The 21,403-nt window shown below is 47.3% G+C and overlaps 5 protein-coding genes and 2 pseudogenes across 5 annotated transcripts; 4 read left to right on the top strand and 3 right to left on the bottom strand.

Annotated features, from left to right (window-relative positions):
- Positions 1–166: 166 nt before the first annotated feature.
- On the top strand, positions 167–550 carry LOC115602730 (scale keratin-like). Its single transcript, XM_030474114.1, has one exon. The coding sequence runs from the start codon at positions 185–187 to the stop codon at positions 548–550; it is 366 nt and encodes a 121-aa protein (XP_030329974.1). The 5' UTR covers positions 167–184.
- A 2,054-nt stretch (positions 551–2,604) lies between these two features.
- LOC115602778 lies at positions 2,605–3,539 on the bottom strand (annotated as a pseudogene).
- A 1,383-nt stretch (positions 3,540–4,922) lies between these two features.
- On the top strand, positions 4,923–5,303 carry LOC115602800 (scale keratin-like). The gene has a single exon (XM_030474219.1). The coding sequence runs from the start codon at positions 4,938–4,940 to the stop codon at positions 5,301–5,303; it is 366 nt and encodes a 121-aa protein (XP_030330079.1). The 5' UTR covers positions 4,923–4,937.
- Positions 5,304–9,380: 4,077 nt separating this feature from the next.
- Positions 9,381–9,749, top strand: LOC115602780 (scale keratin-like). The gene has a single exon (XM_030474183.1). The coding sequence runs from the start codon at positions 9,384–9,386 to the stop codon at positions 9,747–9,749; it is 366 nt and encodes a 121-aa protein (XP_030330043.1). The 5' UTR covers positions 9,381–9,383.
- Positions 9,750–10,927: 1,178 nt separating this feature from the next.
- Positions 10,928–11,590, bottom strand: LOC115602720 (scale keratin-like). Its single transcript, XM_030474103.1, has one exon. It carries the CDS (start codon positions 11,588–11,590, stop codon positions 10,928–10,930), a length of 663 nt encoding a protein of 220 aa, XP_030329963.1.
- A 4,890-nt stretch (positions 11,591–16,480) lies between these two features.
- On the top strand, positions 16,481–17,144 carry LOC115602721 (scale keratin-like). The gene is made up of 2 exons (XM_030474104.1): positions 16,481–16,805; positions 16,861–17,144. Exons 1-2 carry the CDS (start codon positions 16,481–16,483, stop codon positions 17,142–17,144), a joined length of 609 nt encoding a protein of 202 aa, XP_030329964.1.
- Positions 17,145–18,665: 1,521 nt separating this feature from the next.
- Positions 18,666–19,854, bottom strand: LOC115602517 (annotated as a pseudogene).
- Positions 19,855–21,403: the final 1,549 nt, after the last annotated feature.

Genomic DNA, 21,403 nt, shown 5'->3' with positions numbered 1-21,403 from the left:
GCCGAGGGGTCTGGGTTGGCCAAGGGGAAGCGGTGGGCAGTGAGGGCAAGGTGGTGGCTCTGGCCCCTCCAGCCACAGGGCAGCGTGAGGAACAGGGCACAGCTCAGCCAGCGGGGATCCTGCCCTTGCTCATGACACCCATCCTTGGTGCCTTGTGTTGCAGGCTCAGCTCTCTCTCACCAAGATGTCCAGCTACGACCTGTACCCACCAAGAAGCAGCGTGGCCGTCCCCCAGCCCATCGCTGAGAGCTGCAACGAGCTGTGTGCCCGCCAGTGCCCCGACTCGGCAGCCTTCATCCAGCCACCGCCCGTGGTTGTCACCTTCCCCGGCCCCATCCTCAGCTCCTTCCCCCAGCAAGCCGTGGTGGGCTCCTCCGGAGCACCCGCCTTTGCGGGCTCCCTGGGGCTGGGAGGCCTCTACGGCGCCGGGGCCACGCAGGGCTCGGGGGGCCTCTGCACCTTTGGCAGACCCTATGCTTCTCCCGCCTGCAGCCTTGGCGTTCTGCCCCGCTACAGCCAGAGGCTGTGGGACACCCGTGGGCCCTGCTAGAGCCAGCCCCACATTCCCGAGAGTTCCTGGGACACCTCACCCTTAGGCCTCCTCTCTAGTTTACCTTGCTTTCCCTCTCCCCGTGACACTTCTCCTCCTCCTTGCTCATGCCCAAATGCATGATTCCACCTGCGCCCCACAAGGAATTTGCTTCTCTCTGAAGCAGCCACCAAGTAAGAGAAGGCTGAAGGAACACCTCTCCAGAAGCTCTAATGGAAAACCTGACAGCTTCTGCCTTATGTGTCTTTCTCCACTGCAATAAAACAAGCCTGCATCCAATGCCTGCCTCTGCACATTTCTGTCACAGCCCAGCGTGGCCTGCAGGGCTCCCTGGTCCTGCTCAGGGCCCTGCAAGCAAGGCCACAGCAGTCTCCCAGCCCTGGCAGCAGAGTCATGCTGAGCTGCCTTTTGGGAGCTCTGGACACACACAGCTCCACAGCTGAGCTCCGGGAGCCCAGCCTGAAGGCGCTTGCTTCCCTGCCAGCTGGACATGCAGCCCTAAGGCATCTGCAGACCTCCAGCCTCCTTGCGCATCAGTGGGTCTGCACCAGGGGCTGGAGGCAACCAGGGACAATGCCTGCAGTGGCTTCAGCCCTGTGTGCCTCCCCGGCTCTGCTTGAGGCCCTGCGGGAGAGAGCAAAGGGGGCTTCCCTTCCTCTTCCCAAGCCAGTGCCTTCCCTCTCCTTTTCTTCTTCTTTCCTATTCCCTCCTCCTCCTAATTCTCCGCCTTCCCGCTTCTTCTTCCACTTCTACTTCTCTCTTCTTTCTTCCCTTCCACTTTTCCTTCCTTCTTTTTCTCCCTTGTTAACTCCCCGCACAGAACTCTACGCTCACTGCTCCTCGGTTCCCTGCTGCACGCACAAAATCACAGGAATCACAGCCTGATCACAGTGGGAGCAGCCTTTTCAGGGAGGGCATCTTGTCACACTACCGCCTCAAGCGGGGCCACTGGGAGCGGGCTGCCCAGCACCACGTCCAGGGAGCTTTTGCGCCTCTCCAAGGACAGAGACTCCACAAGCTCGCAGGCTAACAGGTGTCAGTGCTTGCTCAAGCTCCCCCTGAAGAAAGGGGCTTGGGACGTTCAGACGCAGCCTCCTCTGTTTGCTTGGAGCCCATTCCCTCTAGGCCTGGCACTCACACCGCACAAAGAGCCTGGCTCCAGCTTCTCATCACCTTCCCTTCAGACATGTGTGCTTCAGACATTCACGAGATGCCCCGAGCATCCTCTGTACCAGGAGGAGTTGCCCCAGCTCTCTGATCCCTCGCCGCAAGACCAGATTCTCTCTGTCCTGCCATCGTTTTCCCTGCTTTAACCCCAGCTGGCCACGAAACAACCACAGAGCAGCTCACTCACAAGCACCCCATTGGGATGGGGAGAAAACTGGGGGGCTAAAATGAGAAACTCGTGGGAATGAGAGAAAGACACCTCCGGAAGGGAAGCAAAGCAAACCAAGGAATTTGTTGTGGAAATGTCACGGGCAGCCAATTTTGGCCATACCCAGGAAAGCAGGGATCCTTCACGTGTAACCGTTGCAGCCCAGGATATGTCTAAAGGCCCTTGGCCAAAGCACGTTTCTTTATCCTGCTCGCCTTGCTGTTGCCCAGCACCCCCAGGGCCTTTCCTGACAAACTGCTCTTCTCAACCCACCGCCATGTTGCTGGCACAGGGTTTAACACTCGCTCTCACCCAGCCTCGTCTGTGCAGATGCGTGTAGATGCTGTGGTGCTCCTGGGCTTCATGAGGACCTGGCGGAGCTGGTGCTGATCCCGGGTGGAGAAGAGCAGACACAGGAGCACTGCCGGAGCCTATCCCGATCTCTGCCCTTTCCGCGGCTGCTGCAAGCTCCACCAAAAGGCTTTCCCCTTCCTGCCTGCACTCTCCACGTCCCAACAGCACCCACCCTCCCCTAACCTGGGCATCTCGGGACCAGCATTTGCCCTCCCGCAACTACCCTTCACCCACCCCCAGAACCTCTAGAACCGGGGCAGGATGGAGGGAGGGAGTCAAAGCTTGGATGCAGGAAAACTTTATTGTGCCCAGAGGGGCAGGAGAGGGTGTCACACAACCGGCGAGCAAATCCCAGAGAGACTGCCTGTCCCGCCTTTGGGGAAGCAAAGGCATCTTCTCCACAGCATGGCTTCTGGCTCCACGTGCCCCCTTGGTGAGACATTCCAGATTCACAGGACTTTGCTCATCAGCAGCACAGGGCCTTTTGGGTGCAGATCCTGCCCCTTGTGACACCTGAGAAGAGCGGGGAGGGAAGGAGAGCAGAGGGCAGGAGAAGAGGGCAGGGATGAGCTGAGGGTGTGCGACATTGCCAGCTACCCAGGCCTTGGCTGGGGATGGGGATGCTCAGCACTCCTCAGTTCCTTGTGCCCGTGATCTCACTCCCCAGGGGTGATGGTGGCTTTGGCCTTGGCTCTAGCAGGACCCACGGGTGTCCCACAGCCTCTGGCTGTAGCGGGGCAGAACGCCAAGGCTGCCGGCGGGAGAAGCATAGGGTCTGCCAAAGGTGCAGAGGCCCCCCGAGCCCTGCGTGGCCCCGGCGCCGTAGAGGCCTCCCAGCCCCAGGGAGCCCGCAAAGGCGGGTGCTCCGGAGGAGCCCACCACGGCTTGCTGGGGGAAGGAGCTGAGGATGGGGCCGGGGAAGGTGACAACCACGGGCGGTGGCTGGATGAAGGCTGCGAGTCGGGCACTGGCGGGCACACAGCTCGTTGCAGCTCTCAGCGATGGCTGGGGACGGCCACGCTGCTTCTTGGTGGGTACAGGTCGTAGCAGGACATCTTGGTGCGCGATGGGACGGTGCTCTGCAAGAAGGCGCAGGTTACAAGAGAGCAGCAAAGGGAAACTCCCGAGGCGGATGGCCTGGGGCTGGTGCAGGGGGACAAGTGTTCACAGACTTACCGTGTTCCCCGAGGAGAAGGCGACCAGAGGGGTGGCTGGGAGAGACTGGCAGAGGCAGAGCTTTTATACTGGCCTTGCCATGGCTCAGCACTGCCTGGGCCAATCTGCAGAGGTGGAACCACCTTCCTGCCCTGATGACGGGGCTGGCTGGTTCCTGTCCCTCTCTGAGTCAGCAGCCCCTCGCCGCAGCAGCACATGCTTCTTCCAGGTTTCCTTCCCTCCCATTCTGCTTTGTGGGCTATGTAATAGCTAGCATCTCCCCCACATAGCCATGTGCCTCCCCATCCTCACTGCACACTTGCAAGGACCCTCAGGGCTGGGCCATGGCTGGACATGTCCTGTGCCTTATGGACTCAGGCCGGGCATCTGTGCTCCTTGCACCACGCACCTCAGGAAAGAGTAGCACGACGGCTCTTTCTGCCCCAGCATTACAGAGGTCGAGGGCCAGCGCCTACAGGCGGAGGGAAGCTGGTTTCCCTCGGCTGCAAGTGATGCACGGTGCTGAGCAGGCAGTCCCCGACGGGAGTGCCTTTGATTTGGTGTTTCGTAACCTCACGCTTCTGTAGATAATGGACACTGGGAGCACGTGGCAGTGTCTCTGGCGTTCAGAAGGCCTTGGCAAGGGCAATTCTTGCCCAGTGCCAGCACCCAGGGCTGCCCTGTGGCTCTGTAAAGAACGCCTGAGGTTGCCCTGAGACCAAGCCCGTGGGAAAGAGCCATGGCACGCAGGGCACTTGCAGTCAGCCTTTGTCACGCTGCGTGCCCTCTACAAATGGGGATAATGAAAAGCCAGTTGGGGCCAATTTGACCAATGAGGTGGCAGCTTTCAAGCGACCGAGCCGGAGTAATTGCTGGGGCTGATAGAGCGGGTTGGGGCTGGCCAGGAAACGGCATCAGCAAAACGGCCCCGCACCACGCAGGGAGGAGGCCGGGGATCGGCTGCCTCGAGCCACGTGCAGCCAGCGCGGCCACTGCTCCCCGCCCTCGCCGGCCACGCATAAAAGCGCTGCCCTGGCTGAGCACTGGCATCCATCGCTGCTGCCTCGCTCTGCTCAGGATAAGGGTAGGTGGGTGGCTGCAGGGCTTTGCCTCCTGTGGCTGAGGTTGGCGAGGGACTCCCCGGCCAGGAGAGCTCTGGCAGCAGCGGCCATGCTGGCAGCAGGCTGGGATGGCCAGAGCACTCTGAGCCAAGACGGGAGGAGGGAGGAAGGAGCTGCATGGCCAGGAAACACAGAGTCAGGCCCCGCACAGGCTCTGGGGAAGGGACTGTGTGGCCTCTGTGTGTGGAGAGTAGGGTGCCGAGGGGGTCTGGATTGGCCAAGGGGAAGCGGTGGGCAGTGAGGGCAAGGTGGTGGCTCTGGCCCCTCCAGCCGCAGGGCAGCGTGAGGAACAGGGCACAGCTCAGCCAGCGGGGATCCTGCCCTTGCTCATGACACCCATCCTTGGTGCCTTGTGTTGCAGGCTCAGCTCTCTCTCACCAAGATGTCCTGCTACGACCTGTACCCACCAAGAAGCAGCGTGGCCGTCCCCCAGCCCATCGCTGAGAGCTGCAACGAGCTGTGTGCCCGCCAGTGCCCCGACTCGGCAGCCTTCATCCAGCCACCGCCCGTGGTTGTCACCTTCCCCGGCCCCATCCTCAGCTCCTTCCCCCAGCAAGCCGTGGTGGGCTCCTCCAGAGCACCCGCCTTTGCGGGCTCCCTGGGGCTGGGAGGCCTCTACGGCGCCGGGGCCACGCAGGGCTCGGGGGGCCTCTGCACCTTTGGCAGACCCTATGCTTCTCCTGCCTGCAGCCCTTGTGCTCTGCCCTACTACAGCCAGAGGCTGTGGGACACCCATGGGTCCTGCTAGAGCAAATGGTATTCCTTTCATACCTATCAGTAATGGAAGTACTTAAAAGAAGCTAGTCATGCCCAGTGTTGTAACTATTAATCTTTTCTGTGAGCACTTATTTTTCTGGGTTTAATTTTTTCTTTCACTCAAGTTTTACGCATTTTTTCCCTAATATGCTCTTTTGTGAATTTTCAATGTGTTATATTTTCAAGTTTCTTTTGCTTTGTCATTATCTGTATAATAATGTGGCATGAACCTGTGTAAAATATTGTACTTTGTTAGCTGTGATTGAATTTTTATCTTGACAGCTGTAAGAGTAGATATTTTCATCTTCATTTTTTCATTTCCTATTATTCCTCTTGTTCTCCTATGCTTTGTTTCATACCATCTGTCTGATTTTCCAGCTTCTTTTTTTTTTTTCAATAAATCCTTCATGCATCAAATTTTCAATGTGCTTTTTAAACTTTTTTATTCTAAATTTTTTTTGAGGGTTCAGCTAATTTTATACCTGGTCATAACACAGATGATATTCTGCTTCACTGCCTTAGTCCATATTCTCTGCTTCCTTTCAATGATATTTTACATTCCCTCTTGTTACAGATTTTCAATTATTGATATTTTTAAGCAGTACTAGCCATTCATGGCCATATTAGTACGCATTTAATGGATAGAGCAACAGAGTCACGGATTGAGAATAGCTGTTTCTGTCCTTTCCATCCTGTATGTGTTTTCTTTCTCTCCATTTTCTTCTTTATCTTCTAACATCTCCTGCGCCTTATTGCCACGATTTTTTGTTTCGTGTCTGTTCTGTGTAGTTGACCTTCATTATCATATGATTATCAATATAATTTAAAATAAATGATGAATTTTCTTTGGTTGATACTGTTACTATCATGTTATAAACCTTCACTTTCTGCATCTTCAAATAAAATACATTCCACCTTCTCTCCTAAGATAAAATTTGTCACACTTGCTTAGTTTTAAGAGTACTTTAGAATACTAACAACAGATCTCCAGATCAATGAAATACTCCTGTTTCTTATTTAATATGCGGAAATTATGATTAATTTTGAAAATATGACGTTTAAACTCTCTTCATCTCTTATCTTTAACATCCAATCTCACCGTTAATGGCTGCTTAAAGGTCTAGAGAGATACTGGAAAGGACAGGAGGCTCTTATCACAGTCTACCAAGCTCTTGCTCAAGACAGCTGTGGACACTCTGTGAAAGGAGCACACTACCCTGGGTGACACAAAAGGGAAAGCAGGGCAGGGACAGAACTGGCCAGTGCCAGCAACTAAGAACCACAATCTGATTAGCGAAATGATACGACTAACAGCATCTCCCTGTTTAGACTGATGCTAATAATCACCGTAGGGACACATAAGTCTCATTATAACAACAAACCAGCATGCATAAATCATTAGTCAGTGCTTTTAAAGTGCTTTTATATACTTTGTTCCAGAGAGGCTTGAGAAAACCTGCAATAAGCACTTTTTTCCCACGGGAACCCCCAAAGACATTTTGTAACTGAGAGAGCATTTAAATCACGGTGTTATTAAATACAGAGTAATGCTACCAAGTGGCAAGAGGAACTAGAGAACTTTGATGCGGGGAGAGTTTGTTGCTCTGAGACAGTGGTGAGACTCAACTTGCTCTGACTTGCAGACTTTGTGGTAAAATGTGAATCTAGGCAAGGAATTCACTCCCAGGCTGGGAGATGTGGATTGCAGTAATTCATTTTCTATGCCTGGAAAATGTTTTTGTCTTCCCCTGCAGTAAATGCAGATAATTTTTTGGGGGGAAACAGTCATTTTAGCCAGCTATTGTTTCCACCTACCTCCCTAGCCACAACTCCTCCCAAAGTGCAACAATACATGTCAGAACAAAGTTCTAAACAAAGTTCCTTTATCACCTGAAGAGAAAATTAAAATATCAGGGTGAAGCTGTATATCACAGCAAGAAGTATTCAGCTTAATCATTGCAGGTATTAAGATGAGAATTCTCTGGGGAATTTCACTGAGATGACAACGAGAAGGGTCTGTAAAATGCCTTGGACAAGGATAAAAAATTGGAAGTTGGATAAAAGATACTGACTGTCCTCTGAAAAAGCAGAGAAAAAGTGTAGATAATCACAAATGTAAGTAGAATATTTTTCTGGAAAGTATAGTTCAAAATAATGACATAACACAGCAAATGTGGTATCTTATACTAACAGGGGCTTTGATTCAGAATGTTGAAAGGTTATTTTTTAATGAAAGAGCTGCATTAATGTTGACCCATGACTTCCAATGGCACAAATATAATGATCTCATTAAAGTAGTGACGTGCACCATCTTGTTTCCTGCACATTAAAGTAAATGCGATTGTGTAACACTGAAGCATCTAAATCACTCAGACATTTTCGTACATTAACACAACACAAAACATTACCTGGGTTGAACAGCAACTCACGAATGTTTGTGAAATCATCCCAAAAAACTTTTTCCTAATAATCTCCAGAGCATACTTGATAGAAGTTGGTGCCCACTACATTTAGCAAAAACCCTATATCTATTTCTTCGATTTGTCCTCAGACTTGTACTTGTTTTGGTGGATCATGGGCCTTGTACATACCTGGATGGTGATTTCTTTGACTTCTTGTGTCAAATCACTGTCAGCAGAACCATGAGCTCCTTTAAAGCTGAATTTCAATTCCCACTTAAACTCTTTTAAGGAAACAAAAATATTTTTACATAGGATTAAGTTGCCATTCAAAAGACTGTTCTTCTCAATGGAAAGCTTTTGGGGAATTATCATGGGTATTTTATGATCTCCGCTGATATTTGTGACCACTTTAAATCCATCTTAGATCAATGAACTCTATTTAAGTTAGGGATAGAAAAGACAAATTCCTGGGTAGTCCTGGGAGAAGCTGTGCTCTGTCTCCAATTAATTTACCAGATAGATTAAAGGACTGTTAAGGAAAAATGTATATTTCAGCCAAAGATGAGTCTTACAAAATCTCTGAGCAGACAAGCTTATGACAACTTTGTAAAGGAAGAAGCAACATGTGGAGTCAGCGCAATGCACGTGGCAATTCCAGTGAGGTCATCATAATGATACGAGGAATTACAACTCTAACCAATTAAGACCTAAGATTAAAGAAATCATGATGGTGTAACACAGACATCACACTATGCAAGAATTTGAACAAAATCATAACCACGACAAACACAAAACTTTCATCACTCAAAGCTGCTAAACAATTGCTGTTAGGCAGCCAGATGCAAACCCCAGCACCAAGGGACATTCAAACCCCATTGGGATGCTGAGAAACTCTATATAAGCTCCAGTCCCCAAGTTCATCCAGACACTTCTTTTGGCTTGTTCGGCCTCCTGAAATTCATGAGTATGAGTTTTTAATCTACTTCTATTTACTTTATCAGAACGTGTATCATAGTAGTAGCAGAAAATTCCTATGAGCAGCATTACAAAGTTTCTGTCCATACTTTTAGTGGGAAGAGTGATAAATGCAGGATTTGGGAGACAGGATGTGAGTGCAGAAACTCTGAGAAATATATTTGAGTGTTCTAAGTAATTAGAAAGCTAAAAATTGTAGCTCAAAATATTTTTATTTCAGATGATTATTTTAGTACTTCATAAAATTTAAGCTAAATGTATAAGATAGCCATCTTTTCAGCTGTATTCAGCACCTTTCTGGGAGATATAAGTAAACCCTCCTACTTCAAGCAAAGCCACATTTAACTTGACTCTGTTTCCCCACTTTGGGAACTCTGTGGTAGATGTGACTGAAGTTCTTACATTGTTCTTCACTGTGCGTGTTTGCAGGAAGTGTAATACACATTCATGTAAGCCCAGAAGAAAGATCCTTCAGTGGCGTAAGGTCATTCCTGGGGAGGTCTTTATACAGCCAGAAACTTTGGATCCAGGTGCTCAGCTAGTGTTACGCAAGTTGGTCAAGGCTGAACATAAAGTATATGCTATAGCACACAAAAGCACACCAGAGTAATTTCACATGTAAGCATTTTGAAATTCATCTCATAAACCTGCTTTTCTTTAGTCTTTTCCATCTCCAATTTCCACCCAACACCAAGATGTCTTGCTACGACCTGTACCCACCAAGAACCAGCGTGGGCATCCCCCAGCCCATCGCTGAGAGCTGCAACGAGCTGTGTGCCCGCCAGTGCCCCGACTCGGCAGCCTTCATCCAGCCACCGCCCGTGGTTGTCACCTTCCCCGGCCCCATCCTCAGCTCCTTCCCCCAGCAAGCCGTGGTGGGCTCCTCCGGAGCACCCGCCTTTGCGGGCTCCCTGGGGCTGGGAGGCCTCTACGGCGCCGGGGCCACGCAGGGCTCGGGGGGCCTCTGCACCTTTGGCAGACCCTATGCTTCTCCCGCCTGCAGCCTTGGCGTTCTGCCCCGCTACAGCCAGAGGCTGTGGGACACCCATGGTTCCTGCTAGAGCCAGCCTCAAAGCCCTCAGGTTCGACAGTCCATACTCTTCACCCCAATACACCCAGTTCCTCCGCAGCGCATGTGGGCCCTGCTAAAAGTAGCAGGAACATCTGTGGTTAATCTGAAAGTGTTAAATCAGCTTCTCCTTCAGATTAATGAGCTACAATATTCCTATCTTGGTTCTCATTTTATGTTGGTTGAGGATATTTGTTTGTCAATGATGGAGAGGTTTGTGTTGTTTTCCTGTAACTTTCATTCCAATTAAAGTTCTGCTGCATAATACAATCATCTTTCTGCTTAACCCATCTTTTAAGTGTGGCTTTGTCAACAGTCTTATAGTTTGTGAAATTCAGCTTTTAGTATCAGGTTAACACCCCCATCACTGGCAGACAAAGGCAGAAATCCCAGTCCTACCTTTCATGGGGCATTCCTGTTGTTCCCTTGGCTACTGTTGTTTTACGGTAACAAGAACATTTAGAGTTAAGAAACACCCCCCACACCCCCCCCGTATTTTCTTCATTACTTATTTGAGCTCTTCTTTCAAGGATTGCAGAGTCCGTGAACTCATCTGAGCTCAGTGCTCAATCACAATACACAGCCTCTCATGTCATCCTCAGACAATAGCTCAGGAAACCATCCCCTCAAAGAAAACTGCACAAAACCTGTCAATGAGAACTAGGAATGAATTTCAAATAACAAAGGATCTACTGCTGAGGAAAGAAACTCCTCCTTATCAGAGGAAAATTGCCACTGCTGTGGCATTCCAAGCACAAAAGTGAATATTGCTCCTGGAGCAGGCTGAGGAACAAATGAAAACCAGAGAAGTTCTTATGCAACACCACAGGGATTTAATGTGAAGGAGAAACCAGCCATTCACAGAGAATCAAGGCAATACAAGGGGAATACAAGTCTGATGCAGGTATCATGCTCTGGTACCACCACTCTGTGCAGGACCCACAGGACAGCCAAGGTGATAGAGGGATGCAGGAGATACCCGGGCTCAGCTATGCAGCCATGGCACACCGTGGCACAGGGCAGTGGGCTGATGGGCATACACAGCCTCCTCAAGTCCCATGCCGGGGCACCTGATGCATGCTGCTGGTCCCCATGCCTCTTGCTCCACATCCTGGTGCCATGGTCCTTGCTTCAGGGCTGTTGCTGGTTCTAGGCACCATCCTGTGGGCTTTAGAAAGCCCTGCAGCTCCCACGGCGGGACCTGGCCAACCTCTGGGTGCCTGGGAGGTAATAGCCAGTGCCACAGGAGGAGAAGCCAGAGCTGTAGGACCTCCCACAGCTGCCAAAGCCACTGGACCCGTATTGGCCACCATAGCCCAGGGAGCCCCCATAGCCCAAGTCAGCTCCACAACCTAGGGAATGGCCATACCCAAGTGAGCCTCCATAGCCTCCCAAGCCAAAGGAGCCCCCATAGCCCCGGGAGCCCCCATAACCCTGGGAGCTACCATAGCCCCCCCAACCAAAAGAGCCCTCATTGCCCCGGGAGCCTCCATAGCCCCCCAGACCAAAGGAACCCCCATAGCCTCCCAAGCCCAGGGAGCTCCCATAGCCCAAGGAGCCTCCATAGCCCCCCAAACCCAGAGAGCTCCCATAGCCCCTGGAGCTTTGGGAACTGAAGGACCTCCCCAACAGGGCTGGGCCTGATGATCCCACAATGCTCTCCTGAGGAAAAGAGCTGAGTATGGGGCCTGGGAGTGTCACCACAGCCGGCGGGGGGAAGATCACTGCTCTGGAGTCAGGACATTGCTGTACACAGGGCTCATTGTAGCTCTCGGCAATGGGCTGAGGGCAGGTCACCTCACAGGGTCTGCAGGACTCACTGTAGCAAGACATCCTTCTGGTGTTGGCTCTGAGTCTGCAGTAAGGTGTTTTAAGGTAAATGAACAAATACTAGAACTGAGTGGGAGGAGATGAACCAATTTCATTAAGCAATGATTCTGTGTTTGAAATATCGGAAGTTAACAGGGAAATGGATAAATTTATACATGCTAAAAAATTTAAACTCATTCTTGTATCAACTCTACCTTTATCCTTTCTTTCATCTTGTCATGATCATCTTTGCAAACAATGTAACATAAAATTCAGTACTGGATAAATTGGATGGACAGATCTGTCTGAAGAAACTTGGGCAGGCAAGGATGTGCCTACGAAGTGTAAGAACCAGTGAAAAAGAAGCCAACAGGAATAGGAGAAAAGGCTCATTGGCTATATGTATTAATTCAGACTTTCTGATGTGTAAATCATCGCAAGTATTTCCATAGCTTGAGAACTATTTCCTGTCCTAATGCTGTGACTCCTGATGCTGCATCTGGACAAAGACACATTTTCAGAAAGAAATAAAGGATCTAAGTCTGAAAAAAAACCCATGCAGGAATCATCTCTGTGACAAAAACATTGTCAAAGTAAATGCTAATAGTACCAGAAAGAATGAGTCAAATCATACTTACCTTGTTCACTGCTGAGACTGAGACAAGAGAACTGGATAGAAGGCTGTGGGTGATACAAGATTTTATACCCTTCTTTAAGCCAGCCTTTGTGCCTCTGATCCTAATCTGTTACAAAACATGATAGTGGGAGCTCTAATTTTGCCATCTCAGCACTGTCCCTCCCAAATATTAGTGTGGGTGTGATACAACTGCTGATATACTCAGTTACCCACGATTGTCATTTTAGGGGATTTGGGGAACTTGAAGCTGAAGGGTTGCCATACAATCATCAACCAAAAGCCAGAACAAGGGTTGTGTGTCACATTAGTCCAATTTTAATGTTCCAGGTAGTGCTTACATGGTGTGGAGCCCTTTATGGTGCCACATGCACAAACCAGGTGAAGGTTACCACACATGAGCTACATGTGTGGCCTTGAGAGGACACAACTTCTCCTTGCAGTTGACTTGCAGAGGACACAAGTTGATTTCCTTTCAGGGATCCTTAAATGCCGTTACACAGCAGAGCAAAGAGCTGACACGATACAGGCTCAGTCCTGGTGGGATATCACCATTTCTAGTAACAGCATGAAAGCAGAAGCCCTGGCAAAGTTTTTAGCTGGTGATCTAAGCTTTTCATTTTCCCTGTAATTAACCCTGGCAGTGAGATCTGTGTCTGATTTAATGCACCTACCAAATGGTATAGGGGAATGATGGCCCTCAGTGACATGGTTTAGTGGTGGTCTTGGCACTCCCGGGGTAATGGTTGGACTTGATGATCTCAAAGGTCTTTTCCAACCTAGTTGATTCTATGATTCTGTGATTCTATGCAGTCCCATCTTCGCTAGAAATGTTACCTATAACCCATCAGTCCATGAAACCTCTTCCAACATCCTTTTCTCAAGTTTTGAGACAATTCAGATGACACTAGGTCAACAGAGGAATGACTGGGCTAAGTGACATCTCCAAAGAAGCAGAAAAGGCCTTACTGGCATAGCCAGAACTGCTGACCTTGTTTCTGTCTAAAACTAATACTAAACATGTCAAAATTTCACTTGAAATCTCTACTTAGAACCATAGAATCATGGAATAGTTAGGGTTGGTAAGGACTTTAAGATCGTCTAGTTCCAACCCCCCTACCATAGGCAGGGACACCTCGCACTAAACCATGTCGCTCAATGCTCTGTCCAGCGTGGCCTTTGAACACCTCCAGGGATGGAGCATTCACAACTTCCTGGGGCAACCCATTCCAGTGCCTCACCACCCTCACTGTAGAGACCGTCTTCCTTATATCTAATCTAAACTTCCCCTGTTTAAGTTTGAAGCCATATCCCCTTGTCCTACCACCACAGTCCCTAATGAAAAGTCCCTCCCCAGCATCCTTATAGGCCCCCTTTAGACACTGGAAGGCTGCTATGAGGTCTCCATGCAGCCTTCTCTTCTCCAGGCTGAACATCCCCAACTTCCTCAGCCTGTCTTCATACAGGAGGTGCTCCAGCCCCCTTATCATCCTCGTGGCCCTCCTCTGGACTTGCTCCAACAGCTCCATGTCCTTTTTATGTTGAGGACACCAGAACTGTACACAATACTCCAAGTGAGGTCTCACAAGAGCAGAGTAGAGGGGCAGGATCACCTCCTTCGACCTGCTGGTCACACTTCTTTTGATGCAACCCAGGAGACGGTTGGCTTTCTGGGCTGCAAGCGCACACTGCCGGCTCATGTTAAGCTTCTCATCAACCAACACCCCCAAGTCCTTCTCTGCAGGGCTGCTCTGAATCTATTCTCTGCCCAGCCTGTAGCTGTGCCTGGGATTGCCCCAACCCAGGTGTAGGACCTTGCACTTGACTTGGTTAATCATCACAAGGTCAGCATCAGCTCACCTCACAAGCATGTCGAGGTCCCTCTGGATGACATCCCTTGCCTCCAGCATATCAACCGAACCACACAGCTTGGTGTCATCGGCAAACTTGCTGAGGGCGCACTCAATCCCACTGTCCATGCCACTGACAAAGATGTTGAACAAGACAGGTCCCAACACCAATCCCTGAGGGACACCACTCATTACTGTTCTCCAACTGGACATATTGAGCCATTTACCACAACTCTATGCGCGTGGCCATCCAGCCCGTTCTAGAACTCCTAAAAGTTCTGTTAGAAATACATTTCAAAACAACCCTAATTTTCTCCCCCTCCCGCAAAGAGTGGGAGAAGAATAAAAAAGAAGTGGGCAAGTCTTAAGAAGAAGTGGGCAATGAATAAAAATGAAGTGGGCAAGTCTTAAGAAGAAGTGGGCAATGAATAAAATGGTATTAAAAAGGGATATATTTTAATGAGATAAGTCTGTGGCATCATACAGTTATTTGCAAACCTGTTGTTTTCTAATTTTACAATATTGCAAAAGATAGGCTATAAATTACCTTTAAATCATAAGATAGTTGTGTATTTGAAGTGTCATCAGGATTTGCTGATAATAATGAGGCACCTGAAAGATAATGACTTGAAACTGCTTCACAAATACTCATTAATAGTTAGTGCTTGCAATTTATGTAATTATCATATTAAATAAAGGCAGGATTTAGAAGTGCCTTGGTTATGAAACAGCATCATTTAAAAATACTCCAGCCAATGTCACTACTTTCGATTCCCCATCAGACTGTGATTTATAACTTCGATACTAGCAATGATGTGATTATCATTCAAATCAATGATTAAGTTCTTTATTTTACTAAGTATGAGTATGTTTGGGGAGATTATGCTATGTCAGTGCAACCAACTATAGATAGTAGCTTCACCTCCCTTTACAAGCCAGTATTTTGCTACTATGCCTGAAATGTCTATTGCCTTAAATTCTATAGAGGAAAAATAACAATTATCTGAATTTTCAGGCTTAACTGGCTATTTTCCCATGTTCTGAAAAACAAGGGGTCTCAGATTGATGTTCTAAAATCTCTACTTTTAGACTCTCCAGATCACTTGCTCTCACCTCTGTATGACTCTCATATGCATGAAGCTGTACCTAACAGCACATCGCTTCATTCACACATCCCCAGATTGATGCTCTTGCACAAGATTTGTGCTGATCATTGCATGTTGTGTATAATCATGGTACAACACATCAAATATGAATTTTTAGTAGGTGTTTGTAAAGCCTCTTATCATTCCTAGAAGGATCTGGAATATAAGTGAAGTGTCACTGCCCCAATGACATTCCAAAGACAGCAGTAAAAATAACAATGGAATCCACCTTGTAATTCACAAGTAATTAATAATATTTGATCTGCAAATACAGATGTTTAAAACCCCATGTTTCTAAACCTCTTTGTATTACCCTTCTCCTGCTTTTTATCCAACTTTTCACAGAATTCACTTAAATGGCACTATTCTTAAAAGACAGATGACTTTAACTGATCCTTACTCATTGATCCTAAAAACAGCAGAGGCCCAGTGCTGGTGCTGGGTATTAGATGTCTGAAAGATGTCATCATTCACCAGATCAATGCCCACAACTTAGTACTGGCATTGTATCACACTTGTTTTGGAAGGTGGGGAGTGGCAATGCAAAGCCAGCAAAATTAAATCCCTCAACGGGAAGGTTGTTTTCTTACTGGGTAGGTCCTGAGGCACAAAGGGTGTTTCATATTTGTAAGCAGTTTGAGAAAGGTATAAAAGCTGTGCCTACTCTGAGCCTCTCCATTCACATCTCCTGGTTTAGTCTCCTTGGTAAATAGGGTAAGTCTGATTTGGTTCAATCTATCCTTCTCAGGCTCTTTTCTGTTGATGCTAAATTCTACATGATGCTATGGATTGACAGGGTAGAGAACTGTGGGAGACAGGTGTTATTCTTAGAACAAAATGGGAAGTTTTACTATGCCACTTGAAATAACCATTTCCCACTCATTTTAGTTCCAATTCAGGAGCTTGTAGCTTGTAGCCTTATAAATTTAAAAAATAACAAAGTGATCATAGTATCTACAATCTTGTAGTAGTACTTGCACCATAAGGGTAAATATTCCTGTTTGGAAGCTGGATGCTACTGGGGTATCAATATGAAACTACAGAAATAGCTGCCTATATCTGACACCTCTTTTATTAACATGCTGTAAACACATTACCAAACTTCAGTGTGTTTCAGCTTTTCTTAATAAATTAGATTCATCATGCTACAAGCAAGAGAAGTTGATATCAAGTGGCATTCACTATACATGACATTAGATGTCTGCTTCTAGAGTCAGGTGAATATTTCTGCCTCTAAAACCAGCTTACTACTCTGCATTGCAGGCTCAGAGCCAACACCAGAAGGATGTCTTGCTACAGTGAGTCCTGCAGACCCTGTGAGGTGACCTGCCCTCAGCCCATTGCCGAGAGCTACAATGAGCCCTGTGTACAGCAATGTCCTGACTCCAGAGCAGTGATCTTCCCCCCGCCGGCTGTGGTGACACTCCCAGGCCCCATACTCAGCTCTTTTCCTCAGGAGAGCATTGTGGGATCATCAGGCCCAGCCCTGTTGGGGAGGTCCTTCAGTTCCCAAAGCTCCAGGGGCTATGGGAGCTCTCTGGGTTTGGGGGGCTATGGAGGCTCCTTGGGCTATGGGAGCTCCCTGGGCTTGGGAGGCTATGGGGGTTCCTTTGGTCTGGGGGGCTATGGAGGCTCCCGGGGCAATGAGGGCTCTTTTGGTTGGGGGGGGCTATGGTAGCTCCCAGGGTTATGGGGGCTCCCGGGGCTATGGGGGCTCCTTTGGCTTGGGAGGCTATGGAGGCTCACTTGGGTATGGCCATTCCCTAGGTTGTGGAGCTGACTTGGGCTATGGGGGCTCCCTGGGCTATGGTGGCCAATACGGGTCCAGTGGCTTTGGCAGCTGTGGGAGGTCCTACAGCTCTGGCTTCTCCTCCTGTGGCACTGGCTATTACCTCCCAGGCACCCAGAGGTTGGCCAGGTCCCGCCGTGGGAGCTGCAGGGCTTTCTAAAGCCCACAGGATGGTGCCTAGAACCAGCAACAGCCCTGAAGCAAGGACCATGGCACCAGGATGTGGAGCAAGAGGCATGGGGACCAGCAGCATGCATCAGGTGCCCCGGCATGGGACTTGAGGAGGCTGTGTATGCCCATCAGCCCACTGCCCTGTGCTACGGTGTGCCATGGCTGCATAGCTGAGCCCGGGTATCTCCTACATCCCTCTATCACCTTGGCCGTCCCGTGGGTCCTGCACAGAGTGGTGGTACCAGAGCATGATACCTGCATCAGACTTGTATTCCCCTTGTATTGCCTTGATTCTCTGTGAATGGCTGGTTTCTCCTTCACATTAAATCCCTGTGGTGTTGCATAAGAACTTCTCTGGTTTTCATTTGTTCCTCAGCCTGCTCCAGGAGCAAAACTCCTTGGTATACAGAGTTAACTTATCTATCTACCCTGCTCAATCACTCTATAAAATGTGGAATGAAAATTTAATTGGGATCCTTAAGGCATCAGCAGCATTGTGCTAATGAATGTTTGCTTAACAATTTAACAGTCATTATCTTCAAGGTTCAGAACAGGCAGGGTAATTGTTTTAGCTCTGAGGACTTCTGGTGACACCCTAAAAGCCCCCAAGCCACCACTTAATTTAGCAACCAATTCCACCTAATTGCAGCATTCCTAAACTAGCATCCAACAAAGGAAGAATCATACATATTTTTTTCTTATGATATTTAAGATATTTAAATAAAAAGAAATTTAAATGTTCTTCGTGATATTAACTGCCATTCTTTGTTATTAGCAAAATCTTCATAATACAAAAAGTGAGTATGAAAATAATACTAAAGATTGCTGGGATTTTATGATCTCCAAAGAATTGGAATTCCAAACAATGAAACCATATATTTCCTGTAAGACAGCATTAGCTTTCGCACCTCTTTCCCCTCATTCATTGTTAGCCAGGAATTATAGTTTTGTATTGTACTTAGAGAAGTGTGACTAAATGAAAATAGACCCTGTAAAAGAAGGGATATTACTCATTGCTTACTTTTACCTGTGCTTACCTCCTTACTAGTTGGTAGGGCAAGATTTGAATGATGATGTGCCTGGTACTGACAATTTGTGCACAAGCAAATTTCTTTGCTTGCGCCTCCAAGAGAAGGCTCCAAAGAGGAAGAACATTGCAAGATACATATTATGATGCACCATAAATTTAATAAGTGGAATTAAAAAAAAAAAATGTACAGCATAAGAAAGCAGTAGGGCTGAATCTGGATAAAACTAATCATCCATTTCAAGGCAATGCTTTACAGCTGGACACCCAACTCCTACATGCAACAATAGAAGTTACATTTTTCACCTCATTGATAGCAAAGGCATTCAATCAGCAATGCCAAGCTCCTGCAGTCCCAGTAGCTCAGGGGAAAGCTGAGGGTGGTCAGCAAGCATATGGCCATAGTCATGAACTCAGTCCCGCATCCAGATCACACTTGTAATCTTCTGGTTGTTCCTTTGATTTTTTTTCCCCAAGGCTTTATCAAGGCCCACACCGGTTGTAACGACGGTAGGACCTCCCATAAAGGCCACCTAGACCCGAATATCCAAGGCTCCCAAGTCCCAAGGAGCTGCCGGAGGAGATGGGGACCCCCCCAGCATTGAGAGCATCCCCTACAGCTGCAGATGCTGAGGATCCCACCGTGGTATTTTGTGGGAAGGAGCTGAGGATGGGTCCGGGCAGGGTCACCACTACAGGAGAGGGTTGGATCACGTACGTGGAGTCTTGGCACTGCCTGACACAGGGCTCGTTGCAGCTATTTGCCAGTGGGGTTGGGCCACAGGAGGTGGGAGCACACAGGTCGTAGCAGGACATGTTTGCAGGGTGGAACCGTCTGTAACACAGGGAAGGAAATAAATACAAGAAAGAAGTTGTAATTATAGTCATGAAATTAAGCTGCTAAGATGATGGAGGGTGCAAGAGACTATATGGAGAATGGAATAATGTATTTGTCTAAGGTTCAAAGGAGACTTCAGTGAAACCCACACTCCTGCGTGCTACAGAGGACAGCTGAAGGGGTAGCTCTACCTGCTCCTAAGCAGCCTTTGATAGCTCATTTCCCACAACACTCCTTCAGGATGTGTGCAGCCCTGCAACATGTGGGAAGCAAGGGACAAGATTTATGATCTCCTGTATGATATGGCTAGGAGAAACCTTATTTTCACAGTATCCTGGTGCGAGAAGGGATGTACTTTTCAAGTGTTCAGCACACTTTTGAAAATCTGAGCCCACTTATCTATCTTATTTATTATCAGAAAAAGCTCTGAGAAAGCCAAAATCTCTGTACAGATTCTCCACATTCACTTCTAGCTGCTGAGCAATGAGATCTGAACATCTTGGAACTGAATGATCCAGTGATACAAATGAACAATGAGTCTGAAGACCTGTGGCCAGCAATTGCCACCCTTCAAAGAGCTACCCTTTTTTAGAGAAAGAGCTACTCAGAGGTCACACACACACACACACTGATAAAGATCATAAACCTTCGACTACTATAGATAAGACTGTAAAAATCAAGTAAGATGGAGGCAACAATTCAGGACATTGAAAGATACACAGCAGATTCAGACTTACCTTTTCACCAAGGAGAAAAAAGCAGAAGTGAATGGCAGCACCTCTCTCTGTGCTGGCTTTTATACTGTTTCCAAGAGTGCCTGAGGACCTGAGACATAATTGTATGTAGCTGTTTACCATCCAATCGCTGAAGACTTGTATGCAAAATATTCCCAGCTGACGATTTACTTTTTCCTCATTGTTTGTATTTATTGCCTTGATTTAATTTCCTCACCATAATGTATGCATTCCACTAGAGATGTTTATTTTATCTTAAGATCTTACAAGCCCAGTTAATTCCTGGTCAGATCAGCTGATTCATCTGAGTTACTAAAGAAATTATTTTGCATCCTAAGGACAGTATATGAAATGTACATAATTTGACACAGATGAATACACGTAATAAAGACACATGTGAACTCTCCTGTGAAATCCCCTTTCTGTCTTCATGGAGAGCAAAAGTTTTTGACACATCCCTTTCTGAAAAGACCAGAAGTTACCATTTCTGACCATTGGACTGTAGTTTTGTCAAATTCGTCTCAAACAGCCAGACAGCTGCACAAATTCAGCAAATAAGATTGTTACAGACAGCACTTAGTAGAGCTGATTACACTTTTCCAGTCTCCAAGGCACTTACTGGGAAACAGATTATTTGAGGGAACATGTTTTACTTCCTTGACTCAGGAGACAACAATGAAAGAGTATAGCAGTCTGATCTATTCATTTAATATTAAACTACTATACTTCCGTGAAGGAATTTGAGACACAGCTTTTCAATTTGGGAAATGAGTGTCAAAGTCCTTAATCTAAGGAGTCTGTAGTTTTAGCTTTCTTCTTACATCAAACTCCAGGAAAACAATTGAGATCAGATTGAGGACGCATGTGAATTTTAGCCTAGTCAAAGACACTGGCACTGAAAGTCTTGCACAAGTTTACCTACGGGGTCATGAAAGACGCCAAACAGTTTTACATTTGTCATTAAATTATTATTTTCCCCTACTGTGTCTTGCACTATTATACAAAATTATACTCCAAATTAATGGTAGCTACTTACAGCAGTTCATAATATTCTTGTTCTTTTTTCCTCTTTTGAAAGCAAATGTTTAAATCACTTAGCTAGAGACATGCAAATGATCTCTGAAATGTGAGTATCTTCAAGAAGATCTCCTGGGAAATAAATGCTGATTGTACACTTCTGAAGAACAATAGTCTTCAAAGTCTACACCATATTTTCATCAATGGCTCAGACATGCAAATGATGCATTATCAGAAAATGTGAAGGTATGGGACACTATTTGAACATGATCAGCGTTTACAGTTTGTTACCAAGATTACTAATGAACTTCTCAAACCTCCTCACCTTGGTGTCACAAACTGATGTACTTCACTTAAAATACAAATAAGTCTTTCCACAAAATGACACGTTAAAAACCCCATTCCAGTAATCAGTTACTGGATGTTCTTAGGCATGTGATGGCCCCCACTAGTGACACTATTGGTTGAAGCTCTCCTATCCCTTGAGATTCAACAGTCTTTCCCCAATGTTCTTACCGATGCACACAGAGAGACATACTACTACAGTATCGAAATGTAAAAAAACATCTTCCTTTATAGGAATAATTACCTATTGACCATAAGGGAAGTATGTGGGTTTGAAAACAAACTCA

The sequence above is a fragment of the Strigops habroptila genome, chromosome 22 (assembly GCF_004027225.2).
Source record: "Strigops habroptila isolate Jane chromosome 22, bStrHab1.2.pri, whole genome shotgun sequence".
Lineage (NCBI taxonomy): Eukaryota > Metazoa > Chordata > Aves > Psittaciformes > Psittacidae > Strigops > Strigops habroptila.
The sequence above is the reverse complement of the archived record's forward strand: the minus strand, read 5'-3'. Positions and strand labels throughout refer to the sequence as shown.